The sequence below is a fragment of the Xiphophorus hellerii genome, chromosome 19 (genome assembly GCF_003331165.1).
Source record: "Xiphophorus hellerii strain 12219 chromosome 19, Xiphophorus_hellerii-4.1, whole genome shotgun sequence".
NCBI classification, from domain to species: domain Eukaryota; kingdom Metazoa; phylum Chordata; class Actinopteri; order Cyprinodontiformes; family Poeciliidae; genus Xiphophorus; species Xiphophorus hellerii.
Genome location: NC_045690.1, coordinates 18,883,491 through 18,900,436, shown reverse-complemented (window position 1 = coordinate 18,900,436; position 16,946 = coordinate 18,883,491). Strand labels below are relative to the sequence as shown.

General features: G+C 41.4%; 1 protein-coding gene across 1 annotated transcript; it reads left to right on the top strand.

Annotated features, from left to right (window-relative positions):
* Positions 1–635: 635 nt before the first annotated feature.
* Positions 636–16,483, top strand: diras1b (DIRAS family, GTP-binding RAS-like 1b). The gene is made up of 3 exons (XM_032546937.1): positions 636–875; positions 11,922–12,262; positions 12,843–16,483. The coding sequence occupies exons 2-3, from the start codon at positions 11,954–11,956 to the stop codon at positions 13,128–13,130; spliced, it is 597 nt and encodes a 198-aa protein (XP_032402828.1). The 5' UTR covers positions 636–875; positions 11,922–11,953; the 3' UTR covers positions 13,131–16,483.
* The last annotated feature ends 463 nt before the right edge of the window (positions 16,484–16,946 follow it).

Below are 16,946 nucleotides of genomic sequence, written 5' to 3'. Positions count from 1 at the left end.
TGAAAAGATCATATATAAATCTAATCTATTTAAAATTGATTGAAAAAACCCCCCAAAACAGCCAAAATGACAGACACTGTGGTGTAACAGAGGTTTCGTCCTGTCAGGGTGTTTCTATAGTATCAGACTTAAAGATGTGAAGCAGCTCTCAGGAACATTTAGACAACTGAATAAGTAGTTAAATGACTTACAGGAAAGATCAGCATTTAAATTTACACAGTAAATGTTGGAGTTTTTAAAGAAAAATACAGATGTACTTCAAACAACGTAATATACGTTTCGATTGAAAGATAATTATGATTAAATTTCCTTTTATTTTTTGAAAAAGTGTGCTTGGCTTAAGCTGCTTCTTATAATTTTGACCTTTTTTTTTTTTTTTTTTTTTTTACTTTTTTTTTCCCCCAATAAATTTTTGGTGATGATTTCCAATCATCACCCTCATCTCTAACTCTCTCTACAGATTCTCAAAGTCGAACCTCTCCAACATCTTAATGTTACATCAGGTGAAATGTGTAAGTAGAAAATATCTAATAACACTTTAAACGTAAATCTGCAACGAATATGAATGAGTCCTCTGCTTGACTGTCTTTTTTTTTTTTTTTCTGCCTACAGACAAGGGAGAGGGGATAGCGCCTCCCTCGTCCTATCTGCTGGAGAAAGAGAGAGGAGGGCAGAGAGACTGAGATTGCGTGAGTGTGTGTGAGAGAAGAGAGTGCGAGTCTGTCGGTGGTGCTGGGAATCGGACGACATGAGCTCTACATGAGTCGTGTAAAAAAAATGCTTTAAGACGCTCTCGGCGTTTGCGTTTGACCCCTCCGAACCGAGGACGAGCCTGAAGCGGAGCCGTGTGCGCATTGAAGATCCACCGCGACCAGGTATGGGAGCCGCTCGCTCTTCGCCGCCTCTTTTTTTTTTTTTTTTTTTTTACGCGCAAATATTAGATGTTGGTATTTGGTGGCTGTTGTAGCCGCGGTGCTTTTTGCGCTTGCTGTTTGTGCGCACCAGGATTCCCGCGGCTCTCCTCCGATGGGTTCACGCCGCCGCCGTCGCCGTCGTTTCTTTAGTCTCCTCCACATCGACGTCCTATCACGAGTCCCGATTCCGTTCGGAAATCTCGATCGTGTTCATTCTATAGCCGCCGCTGCCCATATGCCCGCACAGCCATATTGGAGGGGAGAGGAGTGGTGGTGGGGTTAGAAACGACACACTGGTCAGGATTATTTCATGGCTTTGAGAAGTAAAGTGAGGCAGAGGATTGGGGGCGGGGGGGCTTCTGCGACTTCCAAATGATGCACCGCTGCGAGATGGCGATCCTCTGGTATTTATGAATGAACCGAGCAGAGTAGGGTGGTCTGTAATGGCGTTGCGCACCAATCTGCGGACTGACGGCAAGCCCTCTTCTGCCACCCTTTCCTGTCTACAGCCCCGGCGAAAGATGCACGACGACTTGCACGACTATAAACTAAATATGACGCTGACGTGACGCATAAAGTCGTCCTTTTGTGTGTGTGTGTGTGTGGGTGTGTGTGTGTGTGTGGCAAATGTCACGGTTAATCCTCCATCTGGATCTGGGCTTTTTAGATTCTCCTCCTCCGACAGTCGATGCGCTGTTTGTTTTCAGTGCCGTGACTGAAGAGGAGAACCGTCGGGACATGTAGAATGAAATTATGAATCATTTACACCCTCCACCCCCCCCCCTGCCTCTCTCTCTCTCTTTTTTTTATGTGTGCGCATATATGTGACTCTACTTCCTGTAAGCGACGCCAGTCGTGTAGATCCATACATGAAGACTTATGGCAGTAAATTTCGGGAGTGAAGCTTTGCAGAGTGTGGTGGTGAGCACAGTGCGGAGATGCAGACTCTATTTAACGTGTCGGAGGATAAGTGATGGGACAGTGTTTTAGGTCTGCGTGGGTGGGGGTGTGGGTGTGTGTGTGTGTGTGGAAAAGTCACGGTACAGTTGCATAACAACATACACCTCTACTGCTGAGGCTGGATGAAGAAATGACTCAATACATGGTAACAGTCAAGATGATGCTGCTGAAGATGGGATTGGTTCTGGGTTGATTCTAGATGATTATGATGTTATTTGGATCTTTTCTACAATATAACTTACTGTATATGACACTGATATAAGGTGGTCCATACTGTCACATACTGTGGTGCTTTATCCTTTGAACTTTTATTTATTTATTTATTTGCATAATCAAGAACTTGTGTTTTATATATTTTATTTCAGGGATATCCAAACTGTGACCCGTTGAACAATTTTGTGTGGCCTCCGACTGGGAGTTGGTGCAAATTTGGCCCTCCAGTGGACACACTTGTATTTTTTTTTAGCATGAGAATTACAATGAGAAATATAATCCTATATATACTATATATATATATATATACACACTGCTCAAAAAAATAAAGGGAACACTTAAACAGGTGTTTAACACTTAAAGTGTTCCCTTTATTTTTTTGAGCAGTGTATATATATTTCTTTTTTTTTTTAAAGAAAAGTTTTTTTTGTTTTTTTTTTTGCTGGGAACAGATTCAAGATTTTCTAGACCAAATAAGCCGAAACAAATTACCCCCAATTTAGGAGACTGTTCACCTTTTGTAAAAGAAATGGTTCTTTGTTTCATTAAAAAATATTGTACTTGAAATCATTGCTGCACAGATAAGAAGAAAATTAACAATACTATTTAGTTTTTTAAGTTGTAAAAACAATGTAGCTCTTTGAGTACTTTCAACTTCAGGATTCTGGGCCATGATGCAAAAACTTTTGGACGCAACGGTTTTATTTGGATTCAATGTGACAAACCAGCTCAAAGTAGTGCAAAAGTATAAAATAGTAGGAAAATCATACAAGACTTTTAAAAAGACTGTACAAATGAAAATCTGCATTTGGACCCCCTGAATCTGATACCCAAATTAAATCTAACACAGAAGTCACCCAAAGTGTTCAATGTGACATCAGCTGTTCTGTAATCTACTCTCTGGTCTGCTGAGAGATTTTTGAGAACAAACCGCATCGTGAAGACCAAAGAATGCAGCAGACAGGACAGGGATGCAATGGTGGAGAAGTTTAGAGCAGAGTTAGGTTCCCCAAGTCCTGGAAATCCCACTGAGCGCCGCATAATCCATAATCCATCATCCATCATCCAAAAGGAAAGGAGCGTGGCACCGCTGCCAACCTACCAATACACGGCCGCCCTCCTAAACTGACAGACCGGGAAAGACGAGCATTAATCACAGACGCTAATTCACCCTTCAGGGATCTGTTGACTGGGCGAGAGTTAGTCGCACTACAATAGGAATAGTTTGGCACAACCGCAAACGTACCAGGACACGGCTGTCCACCTAAATGGACAAGGAGAGCGTTAATCTGGGAAGCAGACCAGAGGTCCACGGTAACTCTGGAGAAGCCAGAGAACGTCATCGAGTCAGTTGAGGACGCTGCAAATCTGCAAATAAGAAATCTGTGTGTAGGGGGAGAAGGAGGTCTGGTAACGGGAGCAAAGGTTACGTTTTTAGCCTGGCTGCTATGTGGAGGGGTGAACGTCACATATTCCCATCCCTTAAAAATAGTGGTGGCAGCATCATGCTGTGGAGATGCATCTTTTTTGGTCAGAGTTGATGTGGTGGGATGGAGGTAAACGCAGGACAATCCTGGAAGAAAACCTGCTAGAAGGTGAAAATAACCTGAAAATATTTGCGAGTTTAGATGCACAAATATGGTGGGTACAAAAGATATAATAAAATAATAAAAGATGGCCCTACAAAGGCACTGACGAAGGGGAGCTTTAAACTTTTTGTGAAGTGCAAAAAATGTAAAAGCTGTGCATCACTTTCCTTCGTTTGACAGCTAGAATGAACTATTTGTGTTTACTTGTCGCTTGCAAGCTAAATTAAATATATTAAAGTTTGTGTACTGTGATTCTGCCAGATAAAGACTGAGACACATGAGAGTCCGGTTCCTGGATATCTGATGCAAAAAAATCCTTTCTTTTCTAAGATAAAAGAAAAATATCCACAACTCGCCTTAGCAGTGTGTTTATGTTCATCCAAAATAAAGAAACTGGTCTCTCACATGTCGTGTTTTGTCAGCGGATTGAAACGAGCCGCTGTTGAAATAGTCTCAAACTGTACATCCGACCCTTTAAAATGCTGCAGCCATTGTTGCTTTATACTTTAAACTTCAAATTGTTTATGATAATACTACGAATAATATTAATTTCAAACATATACAGTACAGACCAAAAGTTTGGACACACTTTCTCATTGAATTCAATGAGAAGGTGTGTCCAAACTTTTGGTCTGTACTGTATGCATGTTTTCAGTTGTCCTGAGGGACCAGATGAAGTGAAGTTCTATCGTGCCCATCCATGTATCCTGCGAAAATACTGTAGAAAATATCAATAACAAAGTTTATCATTTATACTGACGGCATCAGTTTATTTTAAACACTCATACGGTTTTCCTTCCACATGATTTTAAGGGGTATTTTCTTGCATGAGAAATTGCAAATCCTCGAGTTTGTAATTTGACTCCCGTGTGCCATCATCCACACCATCGTCTAATTTTCTGATCCAGCACTTTCCACTTGTGAAATATAAGTATTTTAAACGTCTTAATAAAAAAATAGCTGCACTAACCAGTTTGTATTTGGACTGGGAGCTGTGGGGTTACCTTTTCCTGACCTTATTCAACCTTACAGAGATCAACTGTCTTTCTGTTATCCACTGATCTTTGTTCAGCAGAACCATAGGATCAACCCAGACATTCATACCTGCTTTTCATCCGGCACTCCAGGGGTGTTTCCCAAGCACCAGCAGCAGCGTTGTTTGTGCCAGAGGCTCAAGGGTACGCAGTCTTGGACTTATATAGAGAAATGATGCAAAACAACTATTTTAAAAAAGCCTAAGTGAATAAATCAAGCACATTTTGCCGTCACTATTAGCCAGACCTCTGTCTGTGTCGCAGACGACAGGCTGAGGGATTAGCAGGGTCATATGGAGAGAGCAGCAGGAGCAGCCCGGGGATCCCGAGGTATCACTAATACTCCAAACTAATACACGCTCTGACACCAACTACTGCCGCACAGAACCAGCATGACTAAGGTTACAGCATTCCAGGTATCAATCTGTCAAACGTTTCCTGGTCAAGTTTTATACAGACGGCCCAAAGGAGCCGTATGCCTCCAGTTTTATTCAGAACAAAGCAAGTCAGAGCGGAAATCTGATAGATAAGGTGAAAACTGCATGTATTTTCAGTTTTCAGCTAAAAATTGACATACACAGCCATCCAGCGCACACTTAAGAGAGGGAAACCTGACACCTTATGTGATGCTGTAGCGTATTACCGGTCAGATCTTCGATAGTCAGTCAGTTAAAATTGATTTTGTCAGTAATAACGTGACTTTTACTGATTGTTTCCGTGTCAGAAAGTTTTGGGTCCAGATGGCCCATAACCCAAAGACTGTTGGTTACTTAATTCCTGGGAATTGGGTCAACTCCAAGCTGTGCAGCGTAGGTTAAGCTCAGTAATTAGCTCCTAAGCCAACAGTGCCTGAGTGTCTTATATTGTGAGGCGGATATGCTCCATGAAAATGTCAGACTTTGCAGTGGATAGACACAGATGAAAGCCAGGGTCTTGCTCATAATTTTCATCTGGCTTCACATCAGTTGAGTCATTTCGGTAATGCAATGCAGTGCTGTTATGTAATGCGGTGAGTAACTCGGTGTTTAGTGTGGAACGGAACAGAAATATCGTTTTATTGTCCCACATTCGGCAGCTTTCTGTGCGACGGCAGCGAAGAAAGTAGGTTGACACGAGAAATACAGAGGAACGTATTGTACGCTTTTCAACACACGTCAACATAAATACTGTTATAAAAGAAATGGTGCACTCCAGTGAAAAGGAATGTGCATTTGAGTTCATTTAAAAACGTACAAAGACGGACTATTTACAATAAGTGACCATCAAAACGGCACAGCGGCGGAGATGTGCAGATACCAGCAGAAATGTTAATCAGAACGAGTAAAACGGTGCAAATATCAGCATTCCTGTAAACACTTATTGTGTTTTTTTGGGAGCAGTGATGATTATAGAGTGTTGTGGAAAGGGCTGTTCAACGCATGCAGCGGCTTAAATGCTACACTTTAGACAGCATTTAACACAAGTGTACTTATAACTGTGCTATAAATGTGCTTTGACAAGGTCTATATGCGGAAGAACTTGTTGGCTGCGCTTTGCTTGTCTAGACGGCGTGTTGGTGGCTGAAAACGGTCAGACTGGTGCAGAAGCCAGATGGCACATCAACCAGGGTGCCATTTTAACGGGGGATGGTAGGAGTGCTACATAACTTGTATATCTGCACCCTCGAATGAGTTTCCGCTCGTTTATCTGCTTGTGAGAGGGAATGGATGCCCCCTGATGGTGGGCAAAGTGCATTCACTGTAAGAAAATATGGCCGCTCGTTTATTTCTGGTGGATGATGCCGAGGTTGGCATCTGATCAGAGCTTCCCGTTTGCAGCCAAACTAGCAAATCATTTGCTTATCCTGGAAAACATTTCTTAATGTGGAGTAGACTGAGTGTTCAGTACACGACAGCTTCGATGTTTTTCATTCTTGTCTATTTAAAAGTGGAGGTTTTTAAGAAACTGTGCTTGTATTTGTCCTTTCCAGAAAGTTCATTGTAAATAATATTGTCAGAAATGTCTTTTGTTGAAAACAACAGCTATTAGAATTAATGGCTAGAAAAAACATAAAAAAGCAAATTGTCATTACAGTTACACCAGGCCTCTATGTGACCATGTTATAAAGTCAGTAAAATAAGCCAGAAATAATAAAGGGCATGTAGATTATCTACTCCAATATAGTGTTTTTTGGTAGGGGGCCAAAGGAGTGTCTTGCCCGAGGCGCGATTCATGCCGGTGCCGCCACTGTCTGAAGCCTTTCTACTTGTATTAAGGCTCAGTTTACATGTATTTAAATGGCCTGAGGCACTTTCAGTTTTGAGAAACTTTCTATATTTTCTTCAGAAAGAAAGACGGCAGTCATGGCTGTCCAACGTAGCTCCACATAAGAAAAACAAAAAATAAATCCCCTTTTTATATATGCAGGCAAACAGAAAATGGAGAGAAACATGTCTATTGTTGTTGCAGGAAACATTAAAAAATATATATTTTCACATGTATAAACCTAAGTTTAAAGTCAATACAAATGATAAGCGAGCGAGAGCAGTGAGGCACGACTGCGTCTAAAATCAAAATTTATTTTATGAATTGAATCTCCAGACACTGTTCAAACCAAATCAAAAAAAAGCCCTGAGTCTTAAAATTACCATGCTAAAAAATGCTGATTGCAATCGAATGCACTCATGCACACGCAGACACACCCCCACACACACACACACACACACCCACACACACGCACGCACACACACACACACGCCCACACCCACCCCCACACACACACACACCCACACCCGCACACACACACACACACACACTTGAATAAAAACCGAGCCAGTCTGAACAGGGAACAGGGAGTTTGCTGCTTCACTGCACAGATGCACACAGATCAAAACTTTTTGCAGCTTTTGGACATTGTGCCTAGCAATTTCTTCTCTGGACACACACACGTACACGCCCACACACACACGCCCACACACACCAGAAGAGGGCCTAATGTTTCAACTGATAATCTGTTGATCCTGTAAAACACTCATCACCAAATAGCCATGTATCCACAGCATTCCAGTATGAGCACCCTGATTAAAACCCTTTCACTGACAGAAACCGTGGGACCGCTTTGTGGGTGTCTATTTAATCACGCTCTTGATCTGTTGAATGGCATTGTCTTTGATGTTGGTTAATGCGCCTCTTTCATGCTGCGGTGGAAGTGGCTCTTCTGAGGCAAATTATGTGCATATTTTTTTTTTTTTTTTTTTGCCAAAGGTGGCATTTCTTTGCGCTCTCTGTAAAATAAATCAGAGAAGCCTGCACTGCATCTGCAGGGAAGAGGGACCCGCTCGCTCTGTGCCAATGTTATCCACTAATGGAGTCTGGCTGCGCAGCCACAGATGCGTTTTAAAGCGTACCATTAATTCATTAGGGAACTGCAGTCCTCTCGTTTCAAATAAAACAAGAGGAGAGGAGGCAAAATGCGGCGAGACGGCTCGAGTCGGGGAGGAGCGCCATCCATCTCCGCGGCTCCATGTCAAGGACAAACGGTGAACGAGTGGCAGTGCAGTATGTGTGTCACCCGCGAGGGCGCACCTGTCTGTGTGTGTGCAGCTCTGGCTGCTGACGGAAGAGAAGAGAGGCGGCTAATTTTAGCTCAGGTGAGAGAGGAGGGTAGGAGAGCGGAGGATGGTTTTGATGAGCTGAAGCTGAAGTCTGGGGCTCAAAATAAAACGGAGAGGCAGGATGACGGACCGCCGAGGCCTGGAGAAGCACGCTCCATCGATTTAAACCACGAGTCCATTGATCCAACAGCATGGAGACCAGGGGAGGGAGAGCAAAGGATGGAAAAATCAAGAGGATGCTCAGGTAGCAGGAGAAAGACAAGGATGCAAAAGAACATGTGAACATTTTTGAGATCCAGATAGGCGAGACGAGACGTTCAAGTTTAAAGTAGCTCAATCGGCTTTATCAGAAAGCAAAGACACTATAATAAAAACAAGAATGGCATTTGAAAGTAATAGAATTTAAGCATCAGGTAAAATGTAAACTTAAATGAAAATACTGTCTCAGATTTCTTACATTTTTGTTCATTACATTGTGATTTTTATAAGTCTAAAAACCAGAATGCTATCAGCTCTATTGCTATTGATCTTTTGCTATTGATAGCAATAGAGCTATCAATAGCTCTATTGCTATCAATAGCAATAGAGCTATCAATAGCGCTATTGATAGCTCTATTGAGCAGCAACAAGGCAATTCAAAATGCTTTACATGAGTTAGAAGGAAATATAACAAAACAACAAACCAAAGGAAAGAGGAAAAGCAGAAAAAAGAAAACAAAAAAGTAAAACCCCATGTTTAAGAACAAGTAATTTATAAACTAGTAGGAGTTTCTCTGGATTCTAAGTTTGTTCTAAGGTGAGATCTGGTTTACCTGTTCATGACGAGAGACAACACACACTCAGACACATCCAAAGGTATTTTACTGTAACCCCGTTAAGCCAACATGCAGTTTTTAGGGTGGTGATGAAAAGCAAAGATAGATTTATCAACAAAAGCTGATTTGACTTTAGTGTTTCCCCCAAAGTTCCCTTCAATTTTAAGCTCTTTAAAATAGTCGTGTTTCCCGGTGGACTGAGAGTCCAAATCAATATTTCTTAACTAATAGTACTCTAAGCCTTAAGTGTTTCCTTTTGAGGAAGTCGTTCGAGTTTATTAGTGCTATTTCACTTATATTAAATGGAATATCTCTAAACATGAAAATACAACATTAGAAAATCTAGCAAAATTACAAAAATCCACACATTCTTAAGAGTCCTAATTTATTACATTCTTTTGAATTTCCTGTCTCTTTATTTTATGAAAAATGTGAATCAGTTTGTCCCAGAACTGGTGTACAGGACGCCAAATACTACTGCTGTGTCACACACTTCCTCAAAAGTCATTTATCTTATACAACCGTAAATAATAAATAATTTTTTTTAAATGTAGGCAGATTTGAATCTGTTTTGAGACGGATTATTGTAATTATTTTATATTACATTTTAGTTTATAAAATATTCAGTGAGACCGATCAACTTTGATCTCTCCAAAGACAGGCACCAGACTTTGATACATAATATAATTTAATGTAGCAAAAAAAACAACTCTTCAGTCATATTCATTTTTCATAATGCTCAGACACGTCCTCCTTTGTGTGTGTGTGTGTGTGTGTGTTCCTGTTTGACACAAAGCAGAGCAGATCCAGCAGCTCGGAGCGCGATACTTTAGTCTGACTGAAGGCCTCGTCGAATCCAAGAGTTTGAGGGAACACGCAGACTATGATCGTTCCTGGCAGCGTTGCCTGTTTACTCAGATTTGCGTCAGAGCAATGTTGCAGACAACTAAACGGCATCAGGCAGCACACACTCCCATTAGTGCGGCCGTAAAGACAATCTGCCGAGATTTAAAGGAGAAACGCTTTGATCAACCAGAAGCCCGGGAAGGTTAAGGATTAGTCAGAACTGATTCTGGCAGGAGATTCAATCAAAACAAGTTTTTATCACCAACTTAGGAAACAAGACTTTTTATTCGTGACTAGAGAACAGTTTCTGCAGCCATATATATGGAGGCCACAAGCTCTCCTGTAAATTAATCTGTGCTTAAGTTTCCAGCGTAGTCGTCTCACCGCCCGTATCCAAAGAGAGAGGGAGTCTGTTTAAAGCTCAAGAGGCGCCTGCAGATTCTCCATTTATCTTGAACTTCTTTTACTGATATCATTTAGAATCCAGCAATCCAATTGCGGATGCCCTGCACATCAATTGTTGGTCCCTGCGGTGCGAGCATGACAGAAATCCACTTATTTCGTATCATATTGACGCCAATTTACAGTTTTATTACAGCAGAAGGTAGCAGAGCCGCATAATCACATCCGAGGGAGTTTCTTGTTGCGAGACCTTAAGGCGAGCGTTGAACTGCGGAAGATGAACGACGGCACATTCAGGCAGAGGCGCACAACAACTACAAGGACTCGCGAAGGTCGCCGCAGACTGCGTGAGGGGATGGTTCGTGTGGAGCAGGTTAAACTTGCAGTGCAGCTGGTGTCATTTCACAGCTTTTTTATTATTTTTTTTTTAAACATGAAATCTCTCTTACTGGATGAGGAAGCTTGTTTATTTCTTGACTCACAACATATTTTTGCACTGATAATAATCACTAAACAAAGAACTAAAGCGACACTGACAATATGTCACCAGCAGGTAAACAGCGTCACTTCATAAAACTTGTCGGTCGGCAGATTGCTTCACTAGTTAGTTATTTGTTTGCTTTCCTTGTTGTTAATTACTTTTTGTTATAGTCTATATAGTTGGTTACTTATTTGCTTTAGTTGATCACTTTTCTGCCTGGCTAGTTGCTTGTTTCTTTGTTTACACTCCTGCTGGCCTTTCTTTTTAGAGGGCTGCTTCCTTTGTCTGTTGCTTGCTTTTGGTTTCCTGCTTGTTTTATTGTTTGGGTAATTTCCATCAACCAATCAGATTGATTGATTGGATGGTTAGTTATTTCGTCTGTAGGTTGCTTGTTTGATTGGCTGATTTTTTCTTTGGTAGATTGGTTGGTTGAAATGACTTGGTTGTTTGGTTTACTGGTTGGTTGGTGTGACTTTGGTGGAGGTTCCAGAATTACGCCTTTCAGGATGAGTATTTTCCTTTATTATTCTTTACTGATGCACATTTATGTGCCTGTTCTGTGCTCCACAAGTAACTTGATCAATAATTGAGTTAGGTAGGTCTACAAACAAAAGTACACAAAATCTGCACTTGAGAAAATTGACAGAACTGTGAATGTTGGACAGGATTCTCTGAGGGATATCGAAGAAGTGACTTTGAACTTTGAGCAAAATGTAGAAAATTGAAAATTATTATTGTAAATTTCCCTATATAAGTATAGGGAATTATGTAATTCCTTATTAGCTTCTTTTTGGAAAGCCTATTCCAGGAATATTTGTTTTATCTGTAGGTCCACTATTTGCTGATTATATATTTTGTACAGGAAATGGGAAAAAAAATCTCTCTGGTGCTTGAGTTCAGTTTCATAGATATTTTTAAGTACTACAGTTACCATGGTTGAGGTTAAACAGATGAAAAACTACTAACAACATTGATAAGTTTGTCAGAAATAAATAAATCTCGAGTAAGATTCTCTTCCATCCGCCTCGTTACATTGTCTTTCTCCTCCCTTTGCTTCCATCTTTGCCGCTTCAGGTGCAGCACTGTCTTAAGCCTGCAGAGGCAGAATGCCGGAGCAGAGCAACGACTACCGTGTGGTGGTGTTCGGCGCGGGAGGCGTGGGGAAGAGCTCCCTGGTCCTGCGCTTCGTTAAGGGCACGTTCAGGGACACCTACATCCCCACGGTGGAGGACACCTACCGGCAAGTGATCAGCTGCGATAAAAGCGTGTGCACCCTGCAGATCACAGACACCACGGGCAGCCACCAGTTCCCGGCCATGCAGCGCCTCTCCATCTCCAAAGGCCACGCCTTCATCCTGGTCTACTCCATCACAAGCAAACAGTCTCTGGAGGAGCTGAAACCCATTTATCAGCAGGTGTGTGTCTGTGTATTAAAGGCCTTCTTCTCTGAGTGTATATGTATATAACAACAAGGAAAGACTCTAAATCGGAAGTTAATATGAGATTGATAGAGATGTGTTTTGGTTAATAATGTATGAATGACACTGTGACTTCACTAGCTTTCCAAAAATATTCAGTCCACAAGACTGAATATTTGTCTGCAAGACAAGGCAATTGCGGAAGAAAACTTGTCAGAGAGCAACAATGGAGGTGTTTAGGTGGACGCATGATCATGATTTAGAACGGTCCAGTTCAAGTCCAGAAGTTCTCTGTTCATTGTGACCCAGTTTGAGGCGTGTCACAAAGCAGAATGGGTAAAGTTTGCATCCTGTAAATGTGCAAAGCTGGCAGAGGCATATTTCAAAAGGCTGGCAGATGTAACTATAAATGCAGAAAACTCGTTTCAAATTTTATATGTAAAAAAAAAGGAAACTGAAAGCAAATATGTACTGTTATTCCATGAAACCCCAACAAAATACACTCTACTTCGTGGCAATCAGTGCCTGGAAATTCAAAACAGGAACCTTCCATGCTCACTTTTCTTCTCTTCTGCAGATTCTGGCCATAAAAAGCAATGTCGAGGCCATCCCCATCATGCTGGTGGGAAACAAGAGCGATGAGACCCATCGTGAGGTGGAGACCAAGGACGGGGAGGACCAGGCCAACCGCTGGAAGTGCGCCTTCATGGAGACGTCGGCCAAGACCAACCACAACGTCACGGAGCTCTTCCAGGAGCTGCTCAACCTGGACAAGAAGAGGAACATGAGCCTGAACATCGACGGCAAGCGCTCCGGGAAGCAGTCCCGCGCAGAGAGACTGAAGGGCAAATGCAGCGTGATGTAGATCGAGAAAGAGGAGAGGAGACGGAAGGAGAGGAGAAGAGAGGAGAGAGGGAAGAGAGGGGAGGATATGTTGATCGGGAGGGATAAATGAGAAGGACAGGACAAAGGAGAAGACTCTCTGTCTATCCAATCAAAGCAAAAATGTTGCGATGGCAATGGGAATCTTATTATCCACATCCTCCATTTGTTTGCGTTGGGATTTCAGAACCACAGCAGCGCACCGGAAAGAAGCAGCTCAGAAGTGTTTGTCTAAGTGGGCGGAGGTGAGACGGTGGCGCAGCGTCCAGGAACCGTGGAGAAGAAGACGAGCGAGAAATGGAATCGTGGAGGCTGCAGAGATTTGCGTGCATCAAAACATCGGAGCCATCGTCAAAGTAGAATAAAGGTCCTCGATGAGTTCAAATCATTTATCTTTTCATCTGGCCTCTTCATGTGTGCTTCTCCATCTCCCACTATCCCAACATCTTTAGAAATAACCGGTTTTTACTTTCTTCAAGATCAGTCATCTGCTGAAATCGGTCCATTATGCTAATAACTGCGGGAATCACACATCTGAGACTGCCAGCATGAGCAGCACTCAGCCGGACATACAACCCAGCAGGTCCCGGAGCCACAGCACTGGACTCCGGTGTACATAACCACGGGGGTGTGTAAATATCTTCCATCTAGCCTAAACATCTTTAGCCTCAACTAATCACTCAGTCACAGGAGAGGAGCAACTCAAGTCTGATAGCGTTAACAATTCACCTCATCGTTCCTCCTCGGAGATGGAGAGGGGAAAAAAAAGATTCATTTCTCTTCTGGTCTTGTAAAAAAACAAAAAAACAACTTAGCAACAAAACCTCTGAGAATCATCACCGTAAATGAGGAGGTATCCAGCTTGTACACTGATACACGCAACAATCCTTTTAAAACGTTCATAAAGCATAGAATAACCGAAGAGGAGGAAGGCGAACTGCAGGACGAAGAAGGAGAAACGAGGCTGCCTTGTTTTACCAGGATGGATAATCAATGCCAAGATGGAGAGACGAATGGAAGAGGTCAAGAATATCAGCTCGCTTTGACACTTTTCATGTGAAAGTTTCTCTTTATGCCTTTTTATCCTATCCTGTTTGCTTTGTAATGATCTTTAAGAATCACGCTAGATGGGAAGGAAATCCTTAAATTTAAAGCAGAGTGAAGGAGGGAGAAAAACAGGAGGCTAAAAGAAAACACGGTCCATTTGGAGAACTGCTAGTCCTGTTTCTATTGTGCTGGTTTGATTATAAATACACAGCAGACAGATTTGAACCTCTGGTAAAGATACGGTAAAAGACTTGAAGTAAAAGCAGAATTAAGGTGTGGGGACTAAGATGTTGTGTCTGTGGAAACATTCCTGACTTGATTTGACCTAATGTTGTGAATCCTTATCCTGCCAAAAGTCTTGGGAAATCTGATTTTCAGTTTACTGGAAGACGCCACATTTTTATAAAAAAAAAAAAAAACAATACAAATAATTTCATAGTTCGTATATTCTTACAGGTTGTGCAGGGAAGAGAAACAAGCCCACAGGATCACAACTCCTCTGTCATATTTGTCTTCTGTTTCGGGATTGATGAGACATTTTTGTTCATTTTCTCACCTGATCAATGAACCAAATGGTCCAAACACAGTTTAGCAGCCTCCATGTGTTCATGACGTCGTGGAGGTTTGGAGACTTTAAAGTGCCGCAGATCCAGTTTGTTTTAGAAGATTTTACAGATTCCTCAGTCTGTAGATTTAGAGATGTTGCTATTTTCCAGCATCATTTGCTAAAATCTTCTCTTACCTTTGAAAGAAACTGGCCTCTGAGACGATCGAAGTCGTCGATTACTAGCTAATTTGACAAAATGTACATTTTTTACCACCTGCGCTGTAGAGTAGGTTTGGAATGGCAGAAGCGTTGTTCTTTCTAAAGAGTTACCAAAAAAAAAAAAAAAGTAAAGAGAACATTTGCAAAAATCTATTTAATCAGATTAGCTACTGGAATAAAAGATGAATTTATTCTAAGGCTCTTTACATATCTTTACCAGAGATTTGTCTGCCATTTGTGCATCGTCATCCATTTATCCACAAACAGGAAGCAGGAGACGGGATAAACACACACGCATGTCGTCAGTAGAGAGAAAACATGCATATGGCTCCGACAGTCACTGTTTACTAACTACATGGAGACAAATAGGACTCATTCCGCTTAAATCCCCTCACATTGCACTTTATATCACACACACATTTAATTTCCCATGTTGTACCACCTAATAGCTCCACTGTAAGTCCAAAGTGCATAAGACAGAAATACACACACACACACACACCCACCCACACACACACACACACACACCCTTTTCATGCAGGAGCTCTTAATGTTGTACACAGGACAGCCAAAAGCACAATACTTTTTACCAACATATCTTTATGTGCATTTTTTATTTATTTATTTTGTTTCTAAGTATCTTTTTGTATACTTTGTGTAATGTCATCAATGGTTGCTCTCAGTCCCATTGTCTTATTTCTCCGGTACATTAGCACAACGAAGTCGTGGTTCTGCTGAGCAACAGGGTATCGGCTGGCTGTGTTTGCAGAGCGTAATCTGAGCTGGGCGAGCCACATCAATTGTTCACTTTCTCTCCATTTTCTCAGGTTGGGCTCTTAGCAACAATTAGAGTGGAGGATAATCTGCTTGTGTACTTTTTAAACCCAAAGACAAAGATGACAACCCATTTTAACTGTGTTCCCTCCTCTTTGGAGAGAAGCAAAACAACAACAACAAAAAAGCACAGCAACTGTTCCTCGTCCTTCTCCACCTCTTGTGTTTGTGCGCAGCGTTATCAAAGATCGGGGCATTTTAGGGGAACATTTTACTTGAAGACCTGCTCATTTGAGTGAAATGACCCAAAACATGCTCCGGATGCGTAGCTGTAATAAACATGCGTTACCCTAGAGGACTGAAAAGCTCTTCAAGTAAGATGTTACCCGTGCAAAGAGATGCTTTAACACTGTCTTTCTGGAAGGAGACTCTTTCTAAGCAGGAAGTGCAGTTACTGCAGTTGCTATGTACTGTAATTTTCCATCCAATAATATTGCTCATCATATCATCTCGCTATTGATGCATCAGCTCTTCAGATTTTATCAGTTAGATCCAAATGTGAATATGTAACTAAAGATTTCACTTCATAGCTATTACTACTTATTATTATTATTTTTCTTTTCTGAATGTATTTGTTGTTATTGCTGTGTTGTACTTTGCACTAATGTGAGGTCCTCTGAAACTCCACAGTTACCTTTTAAACGTTCCCTTTACATGTTAGAGGCCAGGGATGCTTTATTGATTTTTTTTTTAAAAACACGTATATTTAAATTTATATCTAAGAAACACATTTGACTTAAATTATGTTTTCAATATTTCAATTTTGACAGATGGGGTGCAGCCGACAGGGCATGTGGTTATCTAAATATATATATATATATATATATATATATATATATATATATATATATATATATATATATATATATATATATATATATATAAAACCAGAATAAACAAAAAGACCTGCAGTGATTTTTCAGGCCCACCTCCGGCGGCTGATCTAATCTAATAGCGGCACACGTTGCATAAAAAAAAGAAAGAAAAAAAAAAAAAAGTCAGCTCGACGCGCCTGGTGGCTTTACGCAAATGCCAGATTGCGTGCGCATGTTTGTGCAATCTGCTGTTCTGCTGACGTTAACAGGAGACTGGCATTGTACTTGTCCCTGCATGGAATATGATACAGCGGGGAAGGAGAGGGGAACAATGAGG